Consider the following 24,238-nt stretch of genomic DNA (forward strand, 5'->3'; position numbering starts at 1 on the left):
AAATGGATACCTTCAAATACTCTTGGTGAGAGCATGAGTTAGTACAGTTTTTTTCCAGAGGGCAATTTGGCAATATCTTTGTTTTTTCTGGAGACAGAGTCTCACTCTGTCACCCAGGCTGGCAATATCTTTTAAAAGTTAAATGGATAATTATTTGGCCCAGCAAATGATTTATTAGTGTCTGTCCTAGAAACAGTCCAATGCACAAAGACCTTTTGTATGAGAAAATTCATCATAGAATTGTGATAGTGAAAAATTGGAAACAACCTAAATAGTTAAAAAACTATGGGCTGGGCACAGTGGCTCACACCTGTAATCCCAGCACTTTGGGAGGCCGAGGTGGGTGGATTACCTGAGGTCAGGAGTTCAAGACCAGCCTGGCCAACATGATGAAACTCTGTCTCTACTAAAAAATACAAAAATTAGCCAGGCGTGGTGGCACACGCCCGTAATCCCAGCTACTCGGGAGGCTGAGGCAGGAGAATTGCTTGAGCCCTGGAGGTGGAGGTTGCAGTGAGCCGAGATCATGCCATTGCACTCCAGCCTGGCAGACAGAGTGAAACTGTCTCAAAACAAAACAAAACAAAAAAAACTATGGTATATCCATACTGTGCGATACTGCACAGCAGTTTAATAAGATCACAATACGTACTGTATATTGCTAAGTGGAAAAAAAGCAAATGACAGAACAATATGTTTTTTAAAAGCACAAAACTATATATTTCTCTATAAACATACTAAAGTATAAGTGTGCAGAAACTGGTAACAGTGACTACTCTGGGGAACTGGGATGGAATGAAGAATAAGGGGAATTTTAGGTTTATCAATTTTGTTCGAATTTCTTTCATTGTAAGCATATTTGCTTGTGAAATTAAAAATGTATGTATTTTAAGTGCTCTGATAGGAGGATGTGGAGGTTTGTGTGTGGTTATCCATGCCTGGCCATTTTCAGTGTGAACTTTGGGTTACTGCCTTTCCTATTGCCTTCTTTCCTTTGTGACAGGTGGGCTTGGGCATCAGCACGCTGCTGATGTACGTCCCAACTCCTCTGGCCGCCACTCACCAGTCAGGCTCCTTGGCTTTGCTCACTGGCGCTCTTTGGCTGATGAATGAACTCCGAAGAGTCCCAAAATGATTCTTAGAGGACTAGCCTCCTGGGACTGTGACTGCTTTTGAGAGCTCTTCAGAGATCGTAAGAACTTGGGCTTTTCTACGAGATGACCTTGACATACCAAGTGGTTTCCAAATGGTCAACTTACTTAAAAATCTTTTCCTGTTTTGAGAAAGTCACTGGATCAAGAATGCATTAAGTGTGGTTACCCTAAGTGTTCCCTCTTAAATCTGCTTTTCATGTTGAAAATCAGTTTTAATGTAGAGAAAGAAATGTCTGCCATTTGCTGCTTAACAGGCTTTGTGTCAGGTTTTTCAGAGTTGGCAAGCTCTTGGTTCTACATGGATGATTTCTGTCTCCTTGTTCTCCTGAGTCCTTAATTCTACCTAAATAGAATTTCTTTATGATCTTAACTTCACTTCCATTAGGTGAAGATTGAAAGGATAGGATTGACATACCCAAAGTAGCCAGCTGGTCTTCAGCAAAAAAAAAAAAAAAGCTAATGTCTTCTAATATCCTGATGTTCAGAAATGGGGAAATTGCAGATTTTGACAAGCTTAATGTGTATATGTAGCAAAATGGTTTTTAAGTACTTGGAAAAGGAGGTAATCGCCAAATAGTTCCCTTTTTTTTTTTTTTTTTTTTTTTTTTTGAGACAGAGTTTCACTCTTGTTGCCCAGGCTGGAGTGCGGTGGCGTGATCTCAGCTCACTCCGCAACCTCCACCTCCCAGGTTCAAGCAATTCTCGTGTCTCAGCCTCCCGAGTAGCTGGGACTACAGGCACAAGTCACCATGCCTGGCTAATTTTGTATTTTAGTAGAGAAGGGGTTTCACCATGTTGGCCAGGCTGGTCTTGAACTCCTGACCTCAGGTAATCCGCCCACCTCGGCCTCCCAAAGTGCTGAGATTACAGGCATGGGCCCCCACGCCCAGCTAGTTCCTCTTTTGATAAGGCTGTTAACATTACAAGGTCAGAGAGAAGAATGGAATCGACAGTATAAATTGGTTCCTGAGAGGGTTTCCTAACAGCTTTGTAATAAGAAAAATATGGCCTTGATGGTATAGTACATGGACATCTATCCAGATATTTAAACAAATTGTTGACTGCTGAATTAATGTGATTTTGGTCTCTTGATATTTCACAGGGCTCTGTCTTACTCAACTTTACTTTTAAAATCAGTGATTTGGATGAAGGCATCAGAAACATCTGATTTGAGGATGGAGCAACCCAATATTGCTAATATAATAGATGACAGTGGCAACTGAAAACAGTCCCAGAATGACCCCATTGAGATGAAATTAAACAGATTAGAAATGTAACATACTCATTTAAATTAAATAAGTTGTATAAGTGAAACCTGGCCTTATATCATTTCATATAAAAAGACTTGGGGATTTCAGTTGTCCTCAGGTTCAATATGAACCAACTAGTATTCATGTTGTTATTATATGGTAACACAGAAAAATTAGTGGTACTTCAGGTTTTATCAGTAGAAGTGTCATAGCCAGAGTCAGAATACCCCTAACATATTGCGTTTCACACTGGGTACCAAATTTAAGCAAGTATCCAGAAGATACTTAAGTGTGTATCCAGAAGAGGCCAGAATGGTGAGGAGTCCAGAACCCCTATCACACAGGGAATAGTTGAAGGAACTAGGGATATTTAACTGGAGAAGAGAACATTTGGGGAGAGAGCAAGATTCCTGTCCTTGAGAAGTTGAAGCCATCTCATGCAGAAGACGGAATGAGCTTCCATTATGCTGCAGAGCTGGCAGCAATGGGTGAAAGTTGCAGGAAGTTAGTTTCAGTTCTGTAGAAGGCAAGAGTAGGGTAGATAAAATCAAATGCTCACTGGGGTCAGGCTGATGGAGACAGTAACACTGGCGAGCAGGTGCCCCAGCTCGGACTAAACTGCTGAGTTCTGGTCTGTTGCTGCCACTCTACAGGTCCAGGGTTGTTCGATCTTCTGGGTTTTTGTTTTGCTTTTTGAAATAAGGAAAATAAATTTATCTTAAGTTTATTTTTCCTTGGATATACCTAGATTCCATACAGTGACAATACAAATACAAAGGGAGAATATCTGGATTTCATCCTTGACCTCATTTACAAAGCAAAAAGAGATACTGGATTCAGATATAAATGTTTAATTTTACAGTGTTTAAAGTCACCAAATCTTCTGTTTTTTAAAAATGAGCCACATATCTAGATTTTTCTGTGAAAGCTCTCAATTAAGTGTTGGGAATTAATTTCAAGATTTTAAAAAATGTTATGCAGGCTCGACATGTCTGAGAGCCATAAATGACCTAACGTTTCCCATTTTTAATCTCTGAACTAGGTGATCTCAGTTCTCTTTCAACTCCAGTACTCTGTAAGTTTCTGTGACCTGTAGTGTACCATTCTCAGGTGGTGATATGGTTTGGATGTTTTGTCCCTCCAAATCTCACGTTCAAAGTGTGACATTCAGTGTTAGAGGTGGGCCTAGTGGGAGGTATTTGGGTCATGGGGGCGGATCCCTTATGTATGATTTTGTGCCATCCCCATAGTAATGAGTGAGTTCTCACTCTGGTTGTTTATGCAAGAGCTGGTTGTTTAAAAGAGCCTGGAACTTCCTCCTCTCTCGCTTGCTCTCTCTCACCATGTGACACACTGGCTCCCCTTCACCTTCTGCCATGATTGTAAGCTTCCTGAGGCCCTCACCAGAAGCAGATGCCAGCGCCATGCTTCCTATACAGTTCTATGCAGAACCGTGAGCCAAATAAACCTCTTTTCTTTCTAAAAATTGTCAGGTATTTCCTTATAGCAATGCAAGCCGACTAACACAGGTGATCCTTAGCAAAACAGTTTGTCAATTTTTCATAAATCCTGGACCCTGGATGGGCTTATGCTATTGCCTAGAAGAGATTCCCAACTTCTCTCTTATTTGAATCTTAGAAAAATCCCAAAGCCCAAGCCTCATCTAAGACCAATTAAGTCACAATCCCTGGAAGCAGTAAAAGGCATATTTTTAAAGTTCCCCAGGTGATTCCAATGTGCAGACAAGTCTAGGGACCACTGGCCTAGGTCCTAATAGCCTAGTTACCTTGGAAAGTTCTGACTAGCTTATTCCCATTCCCTTCTAATTTCCACCCCACCATATCATTTGATCTGCTATGTTGCTCCTGTTAGTATGTTAGTAGGATATGGTCTCTTCTGGATAGAATCCTTCAAAGAAAGGGAACTGTAGTTCCTGAGGCAGGTTCCCACACCATCCTCTCCTGATCCTCAAACCCAGGTTGTCCTTAGTTAATAACTGAGTCAGCAGAGGGCAGTATGACCCAACCCAAAGAACCATATATTAATGCTTCTACAGTTCCCTCCAAGGAAGTAGCAACTCGTGAGTAAGTTAAGGTTTCAGATGTTTTACTTCATTATTCTTTTATTACAGATGATGAATACATTTGGAAAAACAACTGGTTACATTTAGCTATATAACTGTATTATATCTATGTGCTTCTGGTGAATGATTATCTTAGGTTTTTTTTTTGTATTTATGTTATTCTCAGCACTCCCAGACACATATCAAATATTGAATTAGTGAATGCATGAATGGAAAATGGATAATTACAGATTGATGTCCCAAATACCTTTTTCCAAAAAAAAGGTCATCACATACCTATAGGATTAAATAGATTTCCCTTAATATTTTCAAAGGTCTCTCTGCACTTATGTCCTTTGTTTTTAAAACATGAAGGAAATTAAAACACATGGCTTTCTTAATCAGTCAACCTAGAATTTTTTGTTTATAACTTAGACTGACAAATACTATCTATTGTAGCAGGGGTAATGACTAGCAACTCCCTAAAGCAATGTTGGTTGCAGAGATCAGCACCGATAATCATGATTTTAGGATAACCAGTTTATCTACAGCTATCCTTGTGGTCCTGGGATGAATGGTGGGTTATATATCAGCATATGTAACACATATACCCATGTCCCTGCATAAGGGAGAATGCGTCACCTCTCTAACGTGCATCACACATTTTCCTCAACACTGACCTAAAATGTTTGTCAGTGAGAATTTTAAGAATTCAAAATTCAACAAAATTAATTGTTTAATGTGAAGCAGTAGAAAAACATAGAGTCTTAACAACTCCCCAAAGCAATGTAATACAGGCAGCCTTTGGTTTCTAAAAGTGTAGAGTGTCTAGCTGTGGATCATAATAAAAAGATGTCTTTCACCACACTCCACAGAGGCCATTGATCAAGGTAGGCATAAAGAGGGAGACACGGCATGTACTTCAGGACTTCAACTAAGGGGGAATTGTGGAATGAGAATTTCAAATACAACATAGTAACTGAAACACTAGAAACCAAAGTGTGTGTCTGGGATCCCTGCTTGCAGAAGGACATTTATGAAGCTAATAAGGGGCGGTCTTCACCAGCAGAAGGCCAAATGCCAGCAAGTGCTCTGTAGGAGGGGCCACTTAGGAAAGTACCAGGGCTGCCTTGGAGTGGAGGAGGAGGAGTGGCCAGCAGAGGGTATACAAGTGGTTGCCCTTCTTTAAAAGAAGAGGCTCAGGAGCAGACATGTCTTTATGCTAGCCTGAAGTCATGCATGTGTGGCTATACATAGCCTGTGATTCAGAAAACTTTTCAACTTTGGTTTTCATAAAAATGGCAAGCAATGATGGATTACATTTTAAAAGTGAAAGCCCTTGTAGTATGAGTAATGATTCAGTTTTATTAATAAAAGGATCTCCTTATTGCTCAGATTTTCAGAGAAACAAAATGGTCAACTGGTGTGTTATTCCTTCCTCGTCCCTCTGATAACGGTACTGACAAACTGGAAAATAATCAAATATTAGAGCAAAAGAGAAATGTGTAGTAACACAAGAGAAGTCTATTAGGATATAAGTAAGATAAGTAGACAGAGCAGTCTTAAAATGAAGCTTGAACAAGCCATCTGCAGAAACAGAAAACAAGGTAGATGAGACACCCAAACAGGGTGCCACAGCTTTCCAACTTAGATCCAGGTTATGAGAGAATGAGCCAAGAACACAACCTAAAAGTTTTCAATTTGAGGTATATTCACTGTTTGCTATTCTATAATATTAATCAAAATATTATTGACTAATAATCCTGTTATTATTAATCACAACTTTTGGTTTTGAGTCTTAGTTTTTTAAGAGCAATATTTTTTGTAACACCAGGAAAATCCTCACAAGTTATTGCCCCAGGGGCTGGAATCTGGAGCTAGCGTCCCTAAGAGACTAATACGGGAGAATTTGAAACATCTGCTATTTCTACCATAATTCTTATTCCCAATCAACATTACACCACATACCACAGCAAAAAGGACAATTAGATACTAGTTTGGAATTAATTTGAAAAGTTTAAAGACAACAAAAAGAAACAGCCCTCTGTTTCCGTAACAGAGTCTGGAAACTGCCCAAGAATTACAACGAAGTTCTTTAATGAGGTAGATGTAATAGGCATTTATACCTTCATCTAGGCTGTAGTCATCTAATGAATTGCTTGGATGTTGTAGTAAAGGAAATTGTATAAAATTGTTTTAAAAAGATGTATAAAATTTAAAAGTACGAAAAGAAATACAGGAACAAGAATAGATGTAGTAAAAACTTGGCACAGTTTCTAACAAAGTATTTTTTTCAAAGTTTATTCCTAAATGTGAGCAAAGCAGTCATAAATGAATGTCAGAAGCAGTTGTAAAGATCGGGCATAGTTAGTTGTGGCCAGCTGTTTCATAAAGAATAGATTCTGTTTATACTTGCAGAAAGATTCTGTTAATGAACATTTCATTGTAGCTGACAAAGTAGTTGGGGTGTCTGTGTTACAGAGAAAACTGGGGCCTAGGAGGCCACTCACTATGACTTTGCACATATTACAACTGCTCTAGGCCTCAGTTTCATCACCCATATAAATCAAGGGGGTTGACCAGAAGACCTTTAAAGTCCCAGCTTTAAAACTCTTCTGAAATTTATTATGATTGCTATTAGAAACTCTGTTCCCACCAACCTTATCATCATCAGGGGTTATGGATAAAATAGGAGGCTCTTTTGGGCAGCCTGGTCTTCTAAACCAAAGGACAAAATGCTCTTCCCAAAATCATATGATCTTTCTACCTTGTCTTCTGCCTTTAGTTTCTAATCTTGTCTAGCCACTTTGTTTGATAGATGAGAACCGAACCAGAGATGGTAAGTGACTGGCCTGGGGTACCAGAGCTAGTAAATGACAAAGCCAGAACTAGAATCCAGGTCTGCTATTCATTAAGCCTACTATTCTTTCCCTTAAGTGATAACCACTCACTTGTCTTTCATCCCTGACAAAAACAAAACATAAAACTGTGAGATGCATCTGTTTAGATGATACTAGTGAGAAGTATAAATTATTTCAAAAATGTAAATATGGATGTGATAATAAATGTTAATGCCTAAAAAGACTGGCTTAGCAAGTACATGGCAGACATTTTTCAGCAATCACTGGATATGATCTTGAAGTTAAAGGAATCACTTAGGATGAGGAGGGGGTGGGGCAAGATACTTTGGAAGACATTTGGAGAAGAAATAGAAGATTGGTGGAAAGTGATGAAAATTTCCCAGACCAGAATAGACACTGTGGACTACTATAGCAGGGAGGGAGAGAGGAGGGCATGGATTGAAGAACTGTTAGGTACTATACTCACCACCTGGTGATGGATTCTGTACCCCAAACCTCAGCATCACTCAATATACTCATGTAACAAACCTACACTTGTACCCCCTGAATTTGTTCCTTGGTGTGGGAACAAAAGTTTCCCAGATTAAGGAAATTCAAGGAGCTAAAGTACAGAGAGAAAAAATGGTATAATTTGGCTTACAGTTAACTGCAACTTAAATGAATGAAATGCCACATAAATGGGTATTTTACATATTTTTCATTACGTTCTTTTGACAAGAATTTTGGGGAAAGTGATGGATTGTGCTATCACAAGACTAAAAAGCATCACTATAAGCCACGGACTCCTATTTTGACATTTGCGACCTGTCTCAGTAATAACAAGAGTACTAAAACAGTTCAGGTTCATTGTCTCTGTTAACAAGAGTGGTTCGTAAGATTCAAAGGAACCAGTGGAATGTGAATTTTATGACACCATAATTATCTTCATGGGAGAACCACCAAAGTGCAGAAATGCAAATAGAAGAGAAATCTTTAAAAACCAAAGGGTATGGCAAGATAGATTTCTGCTCCTAGAAGCAAATTATTTTATTATAAGGAAGAAATATATTTAAGTAATTGGCCCTCAGCAAGGAGTAAATGGCTTTTGTTTCTAGCTAATGAGATTTCATTTAAAATCTATTAATTGGGAGAACAGAATAAACAAAGGAGCCAATACCAACAATAAATATTCAGTTCTTCTGAGGGATATGATAAAATTTTCCTTCAGTACTGTGGAACTCCTGGAGACCTTGCTCATGGTAATAAAGACAAGCCTAGATCCCATAATATTAAAGTAATGAACAGGAAATAACACATTAAACACTCCAAGACAAAATAAGAATAAGAAATACATATATATTGAAAAAGTGATAAATGTAGGTATCCTGAGATTCTCAACTATAAAAAGAACAGAGTAATAACAATTTGAATAATACACATAAAATCCTTAAGAGTGTCTGGTACATAACAAAGGCTTAACAAATAATGGCTATTATTACAGCCAGGATGAAGAATACTAATAAGAGCTTTCAAATTGGACCAATCACTACTTCCCTGTTTCAAGTTCATTTTTAGCTCATGAATATGATCACTGTTAGCCAGTTAAGTAGCTTCTGACTAGATCATTGATTAGATCTCACAAAAAAACCAAAGATAGTATATGGAAACCAAGATGAGGGCAAAAGAAAATGTTACCTGAGTAGGCAATGGCTAGCTAAAACATATTTTGACATTATTTTTAAGCAGCATTCATAAGGTTCATGGAGCACAGATAATAGAAAATTAAAGCAATGTAGAAGTCTTAAAAGCCGAAAGAAATTGCTATGAAAAAAACCCTAATGAAAGGTAAGAGATTTCCAAAGGAAACAGAGGCCAGGTGCAGTAGCTCATGCCTGTAATCCCAGCACTTTGGGAGGCTGAGGCGGGAGGATTGCTTGAGCCCAAGAGTTTGAGACCAGCCTGGACAACATAGCCTCCATCTCTAAAAATATAAAATAAAAAATTAGCTGAGTGTGGTGGTGCACACCTGTAGTCCCAGCTACTCTGGAGTCTGAGTTGGGAGGACTGCTTGAGCTCAGGAGGTTGAGGCTGCAGCGGCCATGATATTGCACAACTGCACTCCAGCCTGGGTGACAGCGTGAGGCCCTGTCTCCAAGAAAAAAAAAAAAAAAAAAGGAACAGAGTCTTTGCATGTTTAATCCATGTTTATCTAATTTTAAAACAATACAAGACTGGTTATCTTTTTATCCACCAACCAAGGGTCAATATATTTATTTTTATCTTAGTTTATTTCTAGGATGATCTTAATTTCTTTTTCCCTGTTTTATGAAGCATTTAATTCCTTTCTGTTCCCAGTATGAAATTTATTTTTGAAGAATTCTACTTTTGTTTTCTTTAAAGCCAGGGACTTTTTCCCCTATTAATCTAATCCCAGAAATCAAAGGTGACAAAAAGAAAAGAAAATGCTCCCGGCCCTGGGAGCATATTCGTGGACAGGACATTAAAGGCTACATGTAGGAAAGGGTAAAATATAAGAAAGATTCCATGCGGACCCTGATGAAGAGAAATCCTCATGCAATTTAATGGCTAAATGTGGAGGAGAAGCAAAGCTCTGGAAGGGTGGGTGAAGATGTAATTATTATGGCTTTTCCTCTCGCTTCATTAATGGAAGTGCTGTTTGTGACTGAGCAGTCTCTTAATAGAGGTTCTGAAAGTTGCCAGATGGCTTATTAACAGATTGATCTATTCCAAAGTTTAGAATTTGCTCCCTTTCAGACATTCCAAGAGTCAGAAATTGAGAAACTTCTATTTCTCAGAAATAATTAATAAGAACTTTGATTTTATTGCCTTTGCCCACTCTCCTGATTCTGTTCCCCTTTTCTTTAAAAACAACCCAAATACATTCCCCAAACTACATACTGATTTTAGCAGTGAAATGAAAGAACTCTTTTTGTATCTTCCTGTTTAAGGGCTCACAAAAACAGGCCTAGGGAACAGTGACCTAAAATCAGACAAATCCAGGTTCCCAGTCCCCATCACAGTTTCTCCATCCTACTAACACACTTAAGGCTCAATAAGCAAAATTAATGCCCAAACAGCCTGTGAGGCACATAAAAATGGAAAAATTTTCTATCCTGATCATACCAGGCATCAGATAAGATACTAACATCTTCCACAGACCATTCATTTAGAAAGGGTTCTAACCTTTAAAATCATGTACTAACATCATCAACACTATGACAGGGATCTTGGATCACACCCATAATGGCTTCTTTGTCAAGTAAGCAAGGAAGTTATATCATTTTGGTGCCTGGAAATTCCTATGTGGTCCATTGAACTGCAAAGATCTTGGATCCCTGTTAAAGGCTGTGGATCTCCACATAAATGATATCTCTGTTACAGAGAAAGAAGGGGCTGCTGCACTTGCTAGAATGTCTCTGGCTTTGTATCAGATGCTACAAGTTTCATTTCAACCAGGCTTCCAGTGTGCCAAATGCCAAACTTCATGCTTTAGCAAGGGAATAAAAGGTGAGATTCCAGGAACACACCAGACCTCTCAGAAGGAGTCGAAGCCTGCTTCACTTGGACAAAGCTTGGTCCCCCGTATTAGCACCAATCCCTGTCATTTAGTTCCTCACAGATTAAATTATAGCTTCTCTCAGAGAAGACCTGGGTATTGAGAAGGAATTAATGGTAGAAAGTAAAGTAGAAATTCCAAGGGCAAATATCCACAAGGTCAGGCATCACAGCATCTGAGGCCATATAAGAAAGGGGAGGAATTCAATGAGCAGCAACTCGGTGGTGCTCAGGCTTCTCTAGTCCTGGTCCAGCCTCACGGCCCCACCTGTACTCCCATCATGGGCACCACCTCTTCAAGCCACAGCAAGTCCAACGGAGCTGAGGCTCGTGTTTCTCGGTGGTGAATTCGGCGTAGCCGCAGAAGGTATAGGACAATGGCCAGTAGCACCACCAGGATACAGGCAAAGAAGAGATAGTGGTTGTATACAAAGGAGAGACGGAACCAGCTACCATGGGCTTGTCGGACACCTTCCTGCCGAAGATCCCTAGGGAAGAATTAAGAATTTGTAGGTGGAAAAAACTGTTAAGTTTCAGAGGGAGACATTTACTGATTTGAAAGGCCCAGTAGTGTTACCACATTTATTCCATCCACATAAACATTTTATGACACCAGCTCTACAGAGCAGGCAAAGCTGAAGAACATCCCCCGCCCCAGAAGCACTTCTGTGTCTTCCTTCCCACGGCCTCCAGAAGGGACCTCCAGGCTTACACCCTCCAGAATCTAAGCCAAGATGGGAACGAAGACCTTTGAAATTGAAGCCCAAAAAATGAACAGAAAGGCTAGATTGATCACCTGTAACATAAGTCTTAAAATATGGTTTATAAATACAGTACTAATGAGAGTAGGGTATCCCCTGAATCCAATAAATAAATCAGAGTGTGTCTAAATCCTTTTTTTAAAGTTGCTGTGCAGCCAAGTGCAGTGGCACATGCCTGTAATCAAAGCACTTTGGGAGGCCAGGCCAGGAGAATTGCTTGAAGCCAGGAGTTCAAAACCAGCCTGGTCAACATAACAAGACCTCATCTCTGCAAAAGAAAAATTAAAAAATTAGCTTGGCATGGTGGCGAGCACCTGTACTCCCAGCTACTCAGAAGGCTGAGGCAGGAGAATCACTTGAGCCCAGAAGTTCAAGGTTGCAGTGTGCTGTGAACACGGCACTGCCACCACACTCAGCCTAGGCAACAGAGCAAGACCCTGTCTCAAAAAAATAATAAAAAATAAAGGTACTGTGTTTCCTTAGGATCTAGGATATATCTAAATAAAGCTGTTACCTGATCAACTGTATTACAGTCTGATAAAAATAAGGTGATATGAAAACGAAGTGTAATAGTCCACCTGGCCAGAACAGAAGCCACTCTTCAGCGGTCCAGATCCAGATCTAGTTTTGCCTGGTTTGACCTGCAGTGTTCTTCTAGAATGCAAATCTCTAAACTGAAAGACTTCATAAAAAATATGGATTTCTGACTTCCCTGGACAGATGAGAACTGGCAAATGCTGGGACAGCGCTTGTGCGTGATGGTAACCAGCCCGTTAACTGGGATACATGCTCCAGTTGTGGGCAACCCCCACCTAGCCCGCTTCCCTCACTTCTATCACCTGCCTGGCTCCTGATGGTATTGAGTTTAGAGGAACAGACATCAAAGATAGAAAATTCATCTGAGTTTATCTGAAATAGTCCAGGGTACAGAGTACCTAAAAGTTGTCCCAAATATCTTATAGTACATAAAGGTAAGGCATCAGGCTACCAGAGTTTGATGAAAGTAGCCCCATTAAAAACATCTCACGTCCTTTATTCTAATTCTGACCCACCAAAAAGCCTTCTAAGTCAATGACACAATGTCTGGAGTGCCTCCCTACGTTATGAAAGATTGCTCTAGACATCCTAACCCTGTTCTTTAGTCAGATGTGTTTTCCAGCGTAACCCAAGAATGACATTTTAGCTTGTCAGTATCTTGGAAGTGATTAGTAAGAGCTCAGTCCTGAAGACTGGTTTGTTGTGAGTAAACAAATAAAGCTGGATTTCTGAAACAGCAAAGCTGAGACTCCAGACCAGTAATGCTCAACCTTCTTTCTGTTCAAGCATGCTTGCTAGTAACGGTGGCTCACATGGAAGTAAAGGAGTTTGTTTTTGTGAGGGGGTAGGGAGGAAGGTCACTTAAGACCTATTCTAAGCTGGTTTAAAAAACAAAAAAAGAAAGAAACCAATTCTGAGGCATCAACTGATATCCTCTGAGCTCAAGATACCAGACTGGTCAGTCTTACTTTACCTGAGTGGTAAGAATCGTGTTTTATATAGAATGGCTCCCAGCGTCCACTGAACCTCCCGGTCATACACCAGCTGGGCTGTCCGCAGGTTTGGGTAGTCATAGGGAAAGTGGAATCCTTCATGTAAGACTTGGTACATCCAAGCCGATTTAAAACACTGATATCTGTGTGACAAAAATAATTAAATTTTAAAAAAAGAGAAAAGAATTCTAATACTTTCCTTTGCAATAAGCCACTACGTATTCCCACCAGTTATTAAAAGACCTACCTCCTCCCGCTTCACCTTCCTCACCTCTAAGTGAGTTATTTCTAAGTCAGCCTACTTATCTTGTGTTTACCATAAAGGCAATAATGATACTGTGGCTGTGTTTTTCTTTTTCTTTTTTTTAAGAGTCCCTATCTTCAGAGAACATATTAAAACATCTACAAATGTAATTATATGATGTTTGGGATTTGCTTCAAAACGACCCAGTTGTGGTAAGAGGGGGATTGTGGATGGGAAAACAGATAAAAACAAGATGGGCCAGGAGTTGATAACTGTTAGTAGGAAAGCAGGGTGACAGGTACATAGGAGTTGATTACACTATTCTAGTTTTGTTCATGTTAAACAATTTTTTTTTTTTTTTTGAGACAGAGTCTCACTCTGTCACCCAGGCTGGAGTGCAGTGGCGCAATCTCGGCTCACGACAACCTCCACCTCCTGGGTTCAAGCAATTCTCCCTGCCTCAGCCTCTCCAGTAGCTGGGATTACAGGCACCTGCCACCAAACCCCGCTAATTTTTGTATTTTTAGTGGAGACGGGGTTTCGCCATGTTGGCCAGGCTGGTCTTGAACTCCTGAACTCAGGTGATCCACCCACTTCAGCCTCCCAAAGTGCTGGGATTACAGGCGTGAGCCACCATGCCCGGCAATGTTAAACAATTTTTAACTAAAACATTTAAAAATGAAAGGACCAATGAACCATACTGGCAAAATGTTATTTGTTGAAACTGTGATAGTTACATGAGGGTTTATGTTGCTATTCTCTCTACTTTTCTATATGTTTGATATTATCTATAATACAAAGTTAAAAAAAAAAAAATCACTTTTGGCCGGGCCCTGTGGCTCATACCTGTAATCCTAGCACTCTGGGAGGGCGAGGCAGGTGGATCACTTGAGCTCAGGAGTTCAAGACCAGCCTGGCAACATTGCGAAACCCCATCTCTACAAAAAAATACAAAAATTGGCCAGGCATGGTGGCACGTGCCTACAGTCCCAGCTACTTGGGGGACTGAGGCAGGAGAATTGCTGGAACCCAGGAGGCGGAGGTTGCAGTGAGCTAAGATCGTGCCACTGCACTCCAGCCTGGGCGACAAAGTGAGACCCTGTCTCAAAAAAAAAAAAAAATCACTTTTGTTGTCAAATCACTTGATGAGAACTCTGTTTGGTAACCACTGATTTCTTCTGGCTTTGCTATAATAGGCTCACTATTTTGGCCCCTATCCCTCAGAAAATCAAATCTGGAATAATCAAATGCTCCCTCAACATGAAATCTAATCTGCATTATTGCTCACTCTCTCTCCATTATAATCTGCCATCTAGATTTTAAGGCCACATCTAAGGAGGAAAGGGAAGTAACTTACTTGAGTCGATGCTCATCTGCATGTGATGAAAAGAGGCCATTCTTGAATCTCTGAGTTAGTACCGACCAAGCCATGCCACAGTAATCCTGGATCAACCACAGAAATAGTGCAACATGAATTTGGAGGCAAACTCTCTACCTTCCCCACAGTCACAGCTGTTCCATTTCTAAAGTTACTTGTGGGCTACCAGCTGACAAAGGAAAACAGAAATGACATATTCATTCACTAAACACTGCGCCATACCCCTGTTTATTCCCATCATCCCATGTCTAGCACCAAGCCAGCCTGATGTGGCTTCTGAGCCTCTTAGGCTTCAGAGGGGCTGAGGTTAGGACTAACAAATAGTAACATCAAAAGCCAAAGATAGCTTCATTCTACTCCATGTAGGACTGACATGAGCAGGGAGAGCAGATGGAAGAGGATGGTTAGAAACCTGTCATTGGCCTCCCTTGGTGTTATAATTCTCACCAAAATAATCATTCCTTTTGATTTGTTCAGTAAACTAACATTTACTGAATGTCTGCTATGTGCCAGGTGCTGTTCTAGATGCCAGGGAATCATGCAGTAAATAAAACAGACAAAAATTCCTGTCCTCAGGAAGCTTACATTCTAGTGGTAGGAGACAGGCAATAAACACACACACACACACACGGTATGCTGGATAACATAAATGCTCAGGGAAAAATAAAGCAGGGAAGGGCAACAGGTAATATGGGGAGCGTTGTCATTTTGGATAGAGTGGTCCCAGAAAGTGGCTCTGGGAAGATAACATTTGAGTCAAAGTTAAAAAGGTAAGGGAAAAAAATCGCTCTTTTACCTGGAAAAGATAACATGTTAAGCCACTAGCAATGTTGGCAAGCAGTAACTTGAGCCTTTTGGTGTTCAAGGGAATAGAATTTGAAGAAGTTTTGAGATAAGAGAAAGAGTCAGGCCATGGATAGTTAGGGAGCTCTGGGCTCCAGAAAAAAAGGGAACATGAAGGTCTTCCTGGAGGCTGGAGAGAAAGGAGCAAATACAAACCAGGTGTCCCACAGTATTTCTTAAGGACTGTCTTTTGGGAACAGAATAGTACAGATACTGCAGATATTATTCTGCTGGAAGCCTTACACTAAGAGAACCCTAGAGAATTGTAAGAAAGAAAGAGAAAGGTAGGCAGGGAAGAAGGAAGGAAGGGAGGGAGGGAGGGAAATATGAGGAGAGGCTGGGTGCGGTGACTCACGCCTGTAATCTCAGCACTTTGGGAGGCCAAGGCGGGCAGATCACCTGAGGCCAGGAGTTCCAGACCAGCCTGGCTAACTTGGCAAAACCCCATCTCTATTAAAAATAACAAAAATTAGCCAGGCATGGTGGTGGGCATCTGTAATCCCAGCTACTCGGGAGGCTGAGGCAGGAGAATCACTTGAACCCAGAAAGCAGAGGTTGCCATGAGCTAAGATTGTGCCACTGCACTCTAGCCTAGGCTACAGAGTGAGACCCCATCTCAAGAAAAAAAAAAAAAAGAAATATGAGGACAGATTCTCCCATTAGTTTCTCTGATGAAAAAGATAGAGATACGCAACAATTCAAAGAGATGGCCCTAAATTAAGCAGAAAATGACAGAAAGCTGGCTAAACTTTCATCTGTCCAGGTACCAATGATTTAAACTTATATGATGCTTAAGTCCTATATATGCTCAAAGTGAATTTTTACTCCTCTGTTTTAAATCTAAACAAACTTCCATCATCATTGTTTTTTACAACATCTAATATTCCCAGGGACCCCATACCGCTCTGCCTCTTAACACCTCAAACCAAAAGAAAGATGGACTTGCCCTCTGGGTGATATCATCTCCAAAAGCACATTACAACAGAGAATAGCTAGCAAGAGGAAAAATACTGGAGGTGACATTTCTTGGGCATAAACATTAAACAAGACTATTGGAAAGTTGGAAGAAAAACCATTAGCCAACACAAAAATTTTACACCTGGGTAATAATTTGGGTGATATGACATCCATGGAAACTAAATTTAGTTAATTAGAAGGCAGTACAGCATAGCTAGATCCTTAAGTTCTCTGAGTCCACTTCCTTATCTGTAAAATGAGAGTTCAAAGGGCTCCTGCAAAGAACAAGTGAGATTCTGTATGCAAAGCCCTTTGCACAGCACCTGGCACAGAGTGAGGCATTCAATAAATGGCTGCTGCCAGCATAAGCCATGTTTATCATTAATAATTTACCTGAGCAGCCTTGGCAAATGTTGGCCCATGGTAGCGGCCACCAATGCGCAACACATCCTCTGTACAATAAAAAAACTCAGAGAAGCCGTAGAACTCGCTGTTGTTGAAGTCAATAGGCGATTGATAGATGCCATTGAGTGAGGCCTGGCTGGTGTTGGAGCGAGCCAGCAGGGGGTTCAGCATTGCCCCACAAGACACCCAGTCTCCTCTTCCTCGGACATGCAAGACTTGGCTGTTCCTCTCCACCACATCTGTGAGTCCCACTGGCAGGCAGGGATCCAGAAATGGATTGTCGGGACTCAGACCTGTCTTCTGACCCAGCAATCTGCCACAATGACAAAAACAAACAAACAAAAAAACATGTCATGTCTGTATTCAACCTAGTCTAAGAAATACAATGTGCATCAGAAATATCTTGCTACTGGTTTTCATGATATCCCTAGAAAAGAGGATGGAGTGCAATTTCATCACATAAACATTTAACTTCAGCAAGTTAAATTTAGAAAAAAAAGAGGAATATGGTGATCAATTCTGTTCGACGTTTTAGTCAACATGTGTATTTCCTAGTCTGTAGTGAAACTGGAGATGTGAATCTGCTGTTCTCCATCTGGTCTTCATTCCCACACACCTCTTAAAAGTGCAAGGACCTTATCATGCGGAGTGTGGTTCTAATGTTTAAAAATACAACTGGTAGGGGGTGAGGTGGGAAGGGCCGTGGGGAGAGATTCCTGAAGAGCAGACCACGGCAGTGGCCCATGTGCAATGGCTGGCAATGGTGATGGAGCACAGCTCCAGGAAGCCACCTGCAGAGCCTGGAGTCTCTGAGTGAGGAGAAGACTGGAAAGCTTTGATTCCCACCATGGCCGTAACACAGTTCCAGTTATTTCGAGTTTATACTTGCCTAGCAACCATATTCTCATTCCTCAAAAAGATAAGTATGAAGATCTGTCCAAGGTCAGAAATTAAGTTGGGGTCCAAGTAACTTTGCCAGTTGCAGTTAATTATTCATCAGTTCCTAAACAGACAGATGTTGAAGAGTAGACTTCTTAGAATGAGGATGCACCCACAAGTGTAAAGACCGAGGGTGAGAATGGAATGAGGCAGTACAACAGAACACTTTACAATAACTGGAACCGACTATTTTAAGGATGTGATACCAACTGTAAGGAAAACTCAGAAAATTGTTATTGAGAAGAGACAATGATCATTTTGCCGTCTCAGGAAACAGGTTAGTAGACTGGCAGCTACACAAGATATGTCTTTTACTCATCAATCACCTGAAGTAGGTGACTTAGCTACTTGGCAAAAAAGTACCAACGCATGGGAAGAAGAAGATGCAGTCTGGCAAGAAGTAGTTTGGAGACAGCAGAAAACAGCAGACAGAAAAGAAAGCAGTAAAACAACAAAAGAAGAAAATGGAAGCACAGCAGCTAATGAAGAAGGAAAACCAAAACTGGTGTGAAACTTCCACAACAAATGATCTTCAAACATCATAGTGCCTGTAGGAGACATCTGAACACCTCAACCCAAGCAATGTTTGTATAGATTTAGGAGTACTTTTCAGAATACAAACACACCACTTGATTTTAATGCATTAGTCAATCATCCAGGGCACCAGGATTCTCCCAAAGCACCTTGAACTCCTAGAGACTAAGACTTACAAAAACAAAAAAGACTTATGGGACAATATTTTCTTCAACATGCTGTAAATATAAGATAATTGATTGCTGTGGATAAATTATTACAAACGGGATCTACCAGTATCTCTTCAAGCTAGTGTTCGTAGCTAAATGGTTAAGTATACATAGGTAAGGGTGTAGTTTGCTTAATATCAGCCCTGCCCTTTCATCTGTGGTCCTTCTCTCAGTGATTGGATTTCTCACCCTTCTGGTTACCTAGGCTAGACCCTCAGCACTGCTGGCCATCCTCCCTGCCCTATCTACACCACCACAATCAATCACCCAATTACACTGGTTTCATTCCAAAATTTTGTTTAAATTTAATGATGGAAAAGAACTCTGCTTTCTCTTATGCTTTCCTTCAATGTGCTTAATGATAAAATAAATAATTTTACAGACTTAAAAAACAAAAAAGAAACAAGAAATCCCACCACTGTTTGTACATTATGGTCTAACTACTTCATCTGGTACTCAAATGAAGAATCTGTGATCTGTCCAATGCTAAAGGAAAAACTGACTATTCTGAATTTGATGAGAGACCATTTTAAAAGTTAATTTTAACCACGCTTGCTTTTTATCTTTTAGACATACTACAGAACTGAACTCCCACAAAAGATGCAACTGCACTGTAATTCAACAAACATGTCTTGAACACTTCCATGCAGAAGGAACTGCTAGCAGCTACACTATATATTGTACATTTTAAATTGGCAATTTAATTCATCTCCCTTTTCCCATGATGTCAGGTCTGAATATGGGAAACAGCAAGAGATCACAATAAGCTACTGTACTTTATGAGTCCTAATAACAAAGATCAGAATGTACCCTCACCCAGAGTGGGACTGCTAATAGAAGTCTTTAAGAGATGCTACCCCACTGGCAGGGGTAGTCAGAAAGAAGGAGGAAGCAGGGACTTATCTGTCTTAGGAGGATGTGAATATTTCTCCCTAATATCTGCAGCCTGACATTATATTTCAGAAACTCAGATCCCATGTCAAATGTACCTGTTTTTGTTAAGAGTTTCATTCAGAACAAGGTCTTCGTAGCGCTGCCGGGCAAAGTTGCCTCCGAAACCCAGAAAAGTTGTGACATAAACCCTGTATACGTGTTCAGTGTGTTGCACATCACAGCCCAGGTTGAACTCAGCCAGTAGGATCTTGGCAGCTTCTTCCTATAATACAATACCAAGAGAAAAAAGGGAATTTTAGTTTTGGTTGCCTTCTAGAAAGCTATGACATTGCTAATACACCAGGCTTCATTTCTATGACTACTCTTTAAAACATCTTAAGCATTCTTTCATCCTCATAGTATTATTTTAAACAGACACAAAATGACAAGACTGCACCAAAAGGTACAAATTAGACACTAAATTAAAAACTAAATATGAAATTAGAAACCCAACACACTATCTGTAGTTATATAGGAGGTAGAATTACTACAGATATCATTTTCTCACATGTATTTTTCTGTATTTTCCAATTCCCCACAATGGGAATGTGTTATTTCAATAGTTAGGAAAAAATCCTTTAATAAAAATAAATTTAAGGAATTCTGTGGATCATCATAAGATCTATTCTGTGGCCTTTTCTTTTTCTTTTCTTTTTTTTTTTTTTTCAGACAGAGTCTCACCGTGTCACTAGGCTGGAGTACAGTGGCACGCTCTTGGCTCACTGCAACCTCCGCCTCCCGGGTTCAAGCAATTCTCCTATTCTCCTGCCTCAGCCTCCTGAGTAGCTAGGACTAGAGGCACATGCCACCATGCCCAGCTACCTTTTGTATTTTTAGTGGAGACGGGTTTCACCATGTTGGCCAGGATGTTCTCGATTTCTTGACCTCATGATCAGCCCTTCTCAGCCTCCCAAAGTGCTGGGATGACAGGCGTGAGCCACCGTGCCTGGTTCTGTGGCCTTTTCTAAAATTATCCAAGAAGCTCTAAGGTTCCTTGTGACAGGTTTGGGGATTGGGAAAGTTCAATTTTATTGTACCTCCAATGAAAAGGTGCTATATTTTTTTCTTGAACCTCAAGGGAAGAGGCTGAATTAATCATATTCCTCAGCTCATCCCACATTATCATGGCAAAGCCTCTCTTTTACTTTATTTATTTATTCCCTTTTATCTTCATACTTACTCTCATTCCCACTCTCTGCCATAGGCAACCATTCTAATGTGTTATGTATAATTTTTGTATATATGTATTGTTATAAAATGAGGATTCTTGTTTTGAATGTCTTTCTTTTTAATTTGTGAAAATGCCATGGTGCCCTGCAATTTCACTCCAAGGTATATACCAAGAGATCCAAAAACTGGGCTGGGCATGGTGGCTCATGCCTATAATCCCAGCACTTTGGGAGGCCAAGGAGGGTCGATCACTTGAGGCCAGGAGTTCGAGACAAGCCTGGCCAACATGGTGAAACTCCGTCTCTACTAAAAATACAAAAATTAGCCAGGCATGATGGTGGGTGCCTGTAATCCCAGCTACTCAGGAGGCTGAGGCAGGAGAATCTCTTGAACCTGGGAGGCAGAGGTTGCAGTGAGCCGAGATCATGCCATGGCACTCCAGCCTGAATGACGAGAGCGAAACCCCATCTCAAAAAAAAAAACACTTACGTACGTAGAAAAATGTGTATATGAATGTTCACAGCAGCACTGTGCATAATAGCCAAAAAGGGAAAACCACTGAAATTTTCATCAGCTGATAAATGGATAAACAAAATACAGCATGGTTGGTCATACAATGGAATGTTGTTCAGCCATAAAAAGGAATGAAATACCCATACCACAAGATGGCTGAACCTTGAAAACATTTTGCTAAATAAAAGAAGCCAGACGTAAAACACCACATATTGTATGATTTCATTTATACAAAATATCCGGAATAGGCAAATCCACTGGAGAGAGAAAGTAGATGAATAGTTGTCAGGGGTAGGGAGAGGAAAGAATGAGGAGTGACTGCTAATGGGAAATGAGTGGGGAGTGAATATAGGGTTTCTTTTTGGGGTGATGAAATGTTCTGGAATTCAATAGTGGTGGCTGCACAACTTTGTGAATGTACGTAACTTTGTGAGTTGTACAAAAAAATATATTAGGCATTCAGGATTATTTAAAATGTTTTAAATGCCATTGTCTCATAGTTTCTTTCGTTTTTACCAAGCACTAAGATTCATCTTGAAGAGCCATTATATTGCTGTGTGTAATTACTTTTTTTTTTTTTTTTTTGAGATGGGGTCTCACTCTGTCACCCAGGCTGGAGTGCAGTGGTGCGATCTCGGCTCACTGCAACTTCTGCCTCCCAGGTTCAAGCAATTCTCCTGCCTCAGCCTCCCGAGTAGCAGGGATTAGAGGTGCCTGCCACCCTGCCCAGCTAATTTTTGTATTTTTAGTAGAGACAGGGTTTCACCATGTTGGCCAGACTGGTCCTAAACTCCTGACCTCAGGTGACCCACCTGCCTCGGCTTCCTAAAGTGCTGGGATTACAGGCGTCAGCCACTGTGCCCGGCCTGATATATGTAAATCTAATTTGTTGCTTGCAAGTATGCATTCTGTACCAGTGTTGCTTTCCATAACAGTGTTCCTTTCTAAAGCTGCACACACACAAAAGTCATTTCTTTAAGACTTGAAGCCCCAGTCCCACTTGTCACCTATTTCTTAGTATCAGATCCATGCCTTCATTTTACCTGTTGAATACATACTAGCAAATATAGACTAAGAAGTATCACAACCTAGTTAGTCCCCCACATTTCCAACCCCAGTATGAAATTCTCTGCTGACTGCTAAACTCACATTTCCAACAGTCCTGTGGATATTCTGACACATATGTTCCTTGGGTATCTTAAATTCAATATACCCAAAATTGAAGTCATTAGTTTTACAACTTCTGAACTAGAAGACCAGATAGATGCTTTCATCCAGATCTCTCAGGACAATACTGTTTGCTTAATATGACCCCTGCCCTTACCCCTGTTGCTCTTCTCTCAGTGACTGGGTTCCTCAGTCTTCTGGTTATCTAGGATAGATCCTCAGCACTGCTGGCCATCCTCCCACCCTACTCACACTACCACAATCAATCGCTCAATTACATTGGTTTTTCACTCCAAACTATCCCCTGAAATCTGTCCCCTCCCTTTCATTTCCAGTTACTTTGTCTAACTCAGCCCTTTATTACTTCTCACTCAAGGTTCTGTGACCTATATTCTTTCTCCTACTGACACAAAAATTCTTTCACTACAAAAAACAGATCAGATCACAGTCACACAATTAACATCATTACAAAATTCAGAGCTGAGAAGGACCTTCACGGTTTAATTATTTTATAAATGAAACTGAGGCCCATGTGACTGCCTTACTCAAAAACCTTTGGTGGTTTTCCACTATCTATGGAAATAAAAGCCAGTCCCCCTACGATAGCACTCAACACTGCTCATGATTTAGCTCCATCTTATCTTCCCAGGCTTAACTACTAGCACACCTGAAAATCCTATACTGCAAAAGGCTATTCGTCATTCCCTGGACATTCTGGCCTCTGTGCTGCTTTTTCTGTGCCTTTGTACATAGTGTTCCCTCCATGCAGGTGGCCTTCCCTCAGCCTCCACTCTGCAAAAAAAGCCTACTCTCATCCAAGGCCCAGGTAAAACTTTACCTTCCATGAAGCCAGAATGGCTCCCATTCAACTTTGCAAACCGAGTTGGCCCTGCCAGTCCCCATATTGCCACAGCTCTCTGTTTAAACCAGATGGTCTCAATGATGGGCAATTTCCACCCTGCCCCACACATCTGGCAATGTCTGGAGACACTTTTGATTGTCACAACTGGAAGGGGGAGGATTGTTACCGACATCTGGTAGAGGCAAGAGATATCATATGATGCATGTTAACCCCTGATGACAACGATAATAATCCCTTCTCAACGATGAGAAGCCCTGGTTTAGATCAAGTTAAGCACTGCTACAGTCTCCCTGATATCACAAGGTGTCTCCACTGACAGATAAATTATAAGTTTTTAGGGACAGTGTAACTAACATGTCTATTCCTTGTACATAATATTGTCTATTCCTTGCACATAATGGGTGTACATAATAGGTGTACATAATGGGTGTACAAAAAGTGTCTGTGAAGGATGAAACTTCTCCCTCAAAATACATTCTTTACATTCTAGTGGGGTAAGGATTATTAGAGGGCCCAGAATGGAATCATCAGTAAGGGGAAAGGGAGTAACATTTATTGAACAATAGATATGTATCAAATACTGTGCTCCAGAATGTAAATGCATTATCATGTTTATCCTCAGCAGTGGCAGGAGATACCTAGTACAGTTATAATTGTTAAAATGTATCGAACACTTATGCTGGACAGTTTGCTAAATGCTTTACAAACATGGTATTATTTCATTCTCATAACTTTATGAGGTAGATACTATTATTATCCCTTTTTCACACAGGAGGAAGCTGAGGCTCAGAGAGGTAACCTACTCAAGATAACGCAAGCTAGCAAGTATCTGAACAAATATTTAGAGCCAGGCAGGTTGGTCTAAGTCCAAAGACAGTGCCCTTCCTTCTCAAATACTAGCATTCCTAGCAA

General features: G+C 40.5%; 2 protein-coding genes and 1 pseudogene across 11 annotated transcripts in view; 2 read left to right on the plus strand and 1 right to left on the minus strand.

Annotated features, from left to right (window-relative positions):
• Positions 1 to 21,502, plus strand: part of COX15 (cytochrome c oxidase assembly homolog COX15) — a 38,295-nt gene extending 16,793 nt beyond the window's left edge. For 4 of the 8 annotated variants that reach the window (XM_055252474.2, XM_055252481.2, XM_055252486.2 and 1 more), the window contains exon 9: positions 1,004 to 4,867. In XM_055252474.2, coding sequence (XP_055108449.1) covers positions 1,004 to 1,135 — 132 coding nt within the window. In that variant the 3' untranslated portion in view covers positions 1,136 to 4,867. Of the gene's footprint in view, positions 1 to 1,003; positions 4,868 to 19,251 lie in introns of those variants that run through there. The other 4 variants (XM_055252495.2, XM_063627997.1, XM_055252465.2 and 1 more) reach the window with 3 other exon arrangements.
• ENTPD7 (ectonucleoside triphosphate diphosphohydrolase 7) overlaps positions 1 to 24,238 on the minus strand; it is a 65,708-nt gene that overhangs the window by 9,044 nt on the left and 32,426 nt on the right. For 2 of the 3 annotated variants that reach the window (XM_055252428.2, XM_055252443.2), the window contains 5 exons: positions 19,671 to 19,837; positions 16,988 to 17,312; positions 14,774 to 14,859; positions 13,154 to 13,315; positions 10,115 to 11,370 (listed from right to left, as the gene is read on the minus strand). In XM_055252428.2, coding sequence (XP_055108403.1) covers positions 11,139 to 11,370; positions 13,154 to 13,315; positions 14,774 to 14,859; positions 16,988 to 17,312; positions 19,671 to 19,837 — 972 coding nt within the window. In that variant the 3' untranslated portion in view covers positions 10,115 to 11,138. Of the gene's footprint in view, positions 1 to 10,114; positions 11,371 to 13,153; positions 13,316 to 14,773; positions 14,860 to 16,987; positions 17,313 to 19,670; positions 19,838 to 24,238 lie in introns of those variants that run through there. The other variant, XM_055252434.2, reaches the window with a different exon arrangement.
• LOC129467825 (receptor-binding cancer antigen expressed on SiSo cells-like) lies at positions 17,847 to 18,674 on the plus strand (annotated as a pseudogene).

This window comes from Symphalangus syndactylus, chromosome 2 (genome assembly GCF_028878055.3).
Source record: "Symphalangus syndactylus isolate Jambi chromosome 2, NHGRI_mSymSyn1-v2.1_pri, whole genome shotgun sequence".
NCBI lineage: Eukaryota > Metazoa > Chordata > Mammalia > Primates > Hylobatidae > Symphalangus > Symphalangus syndactylus.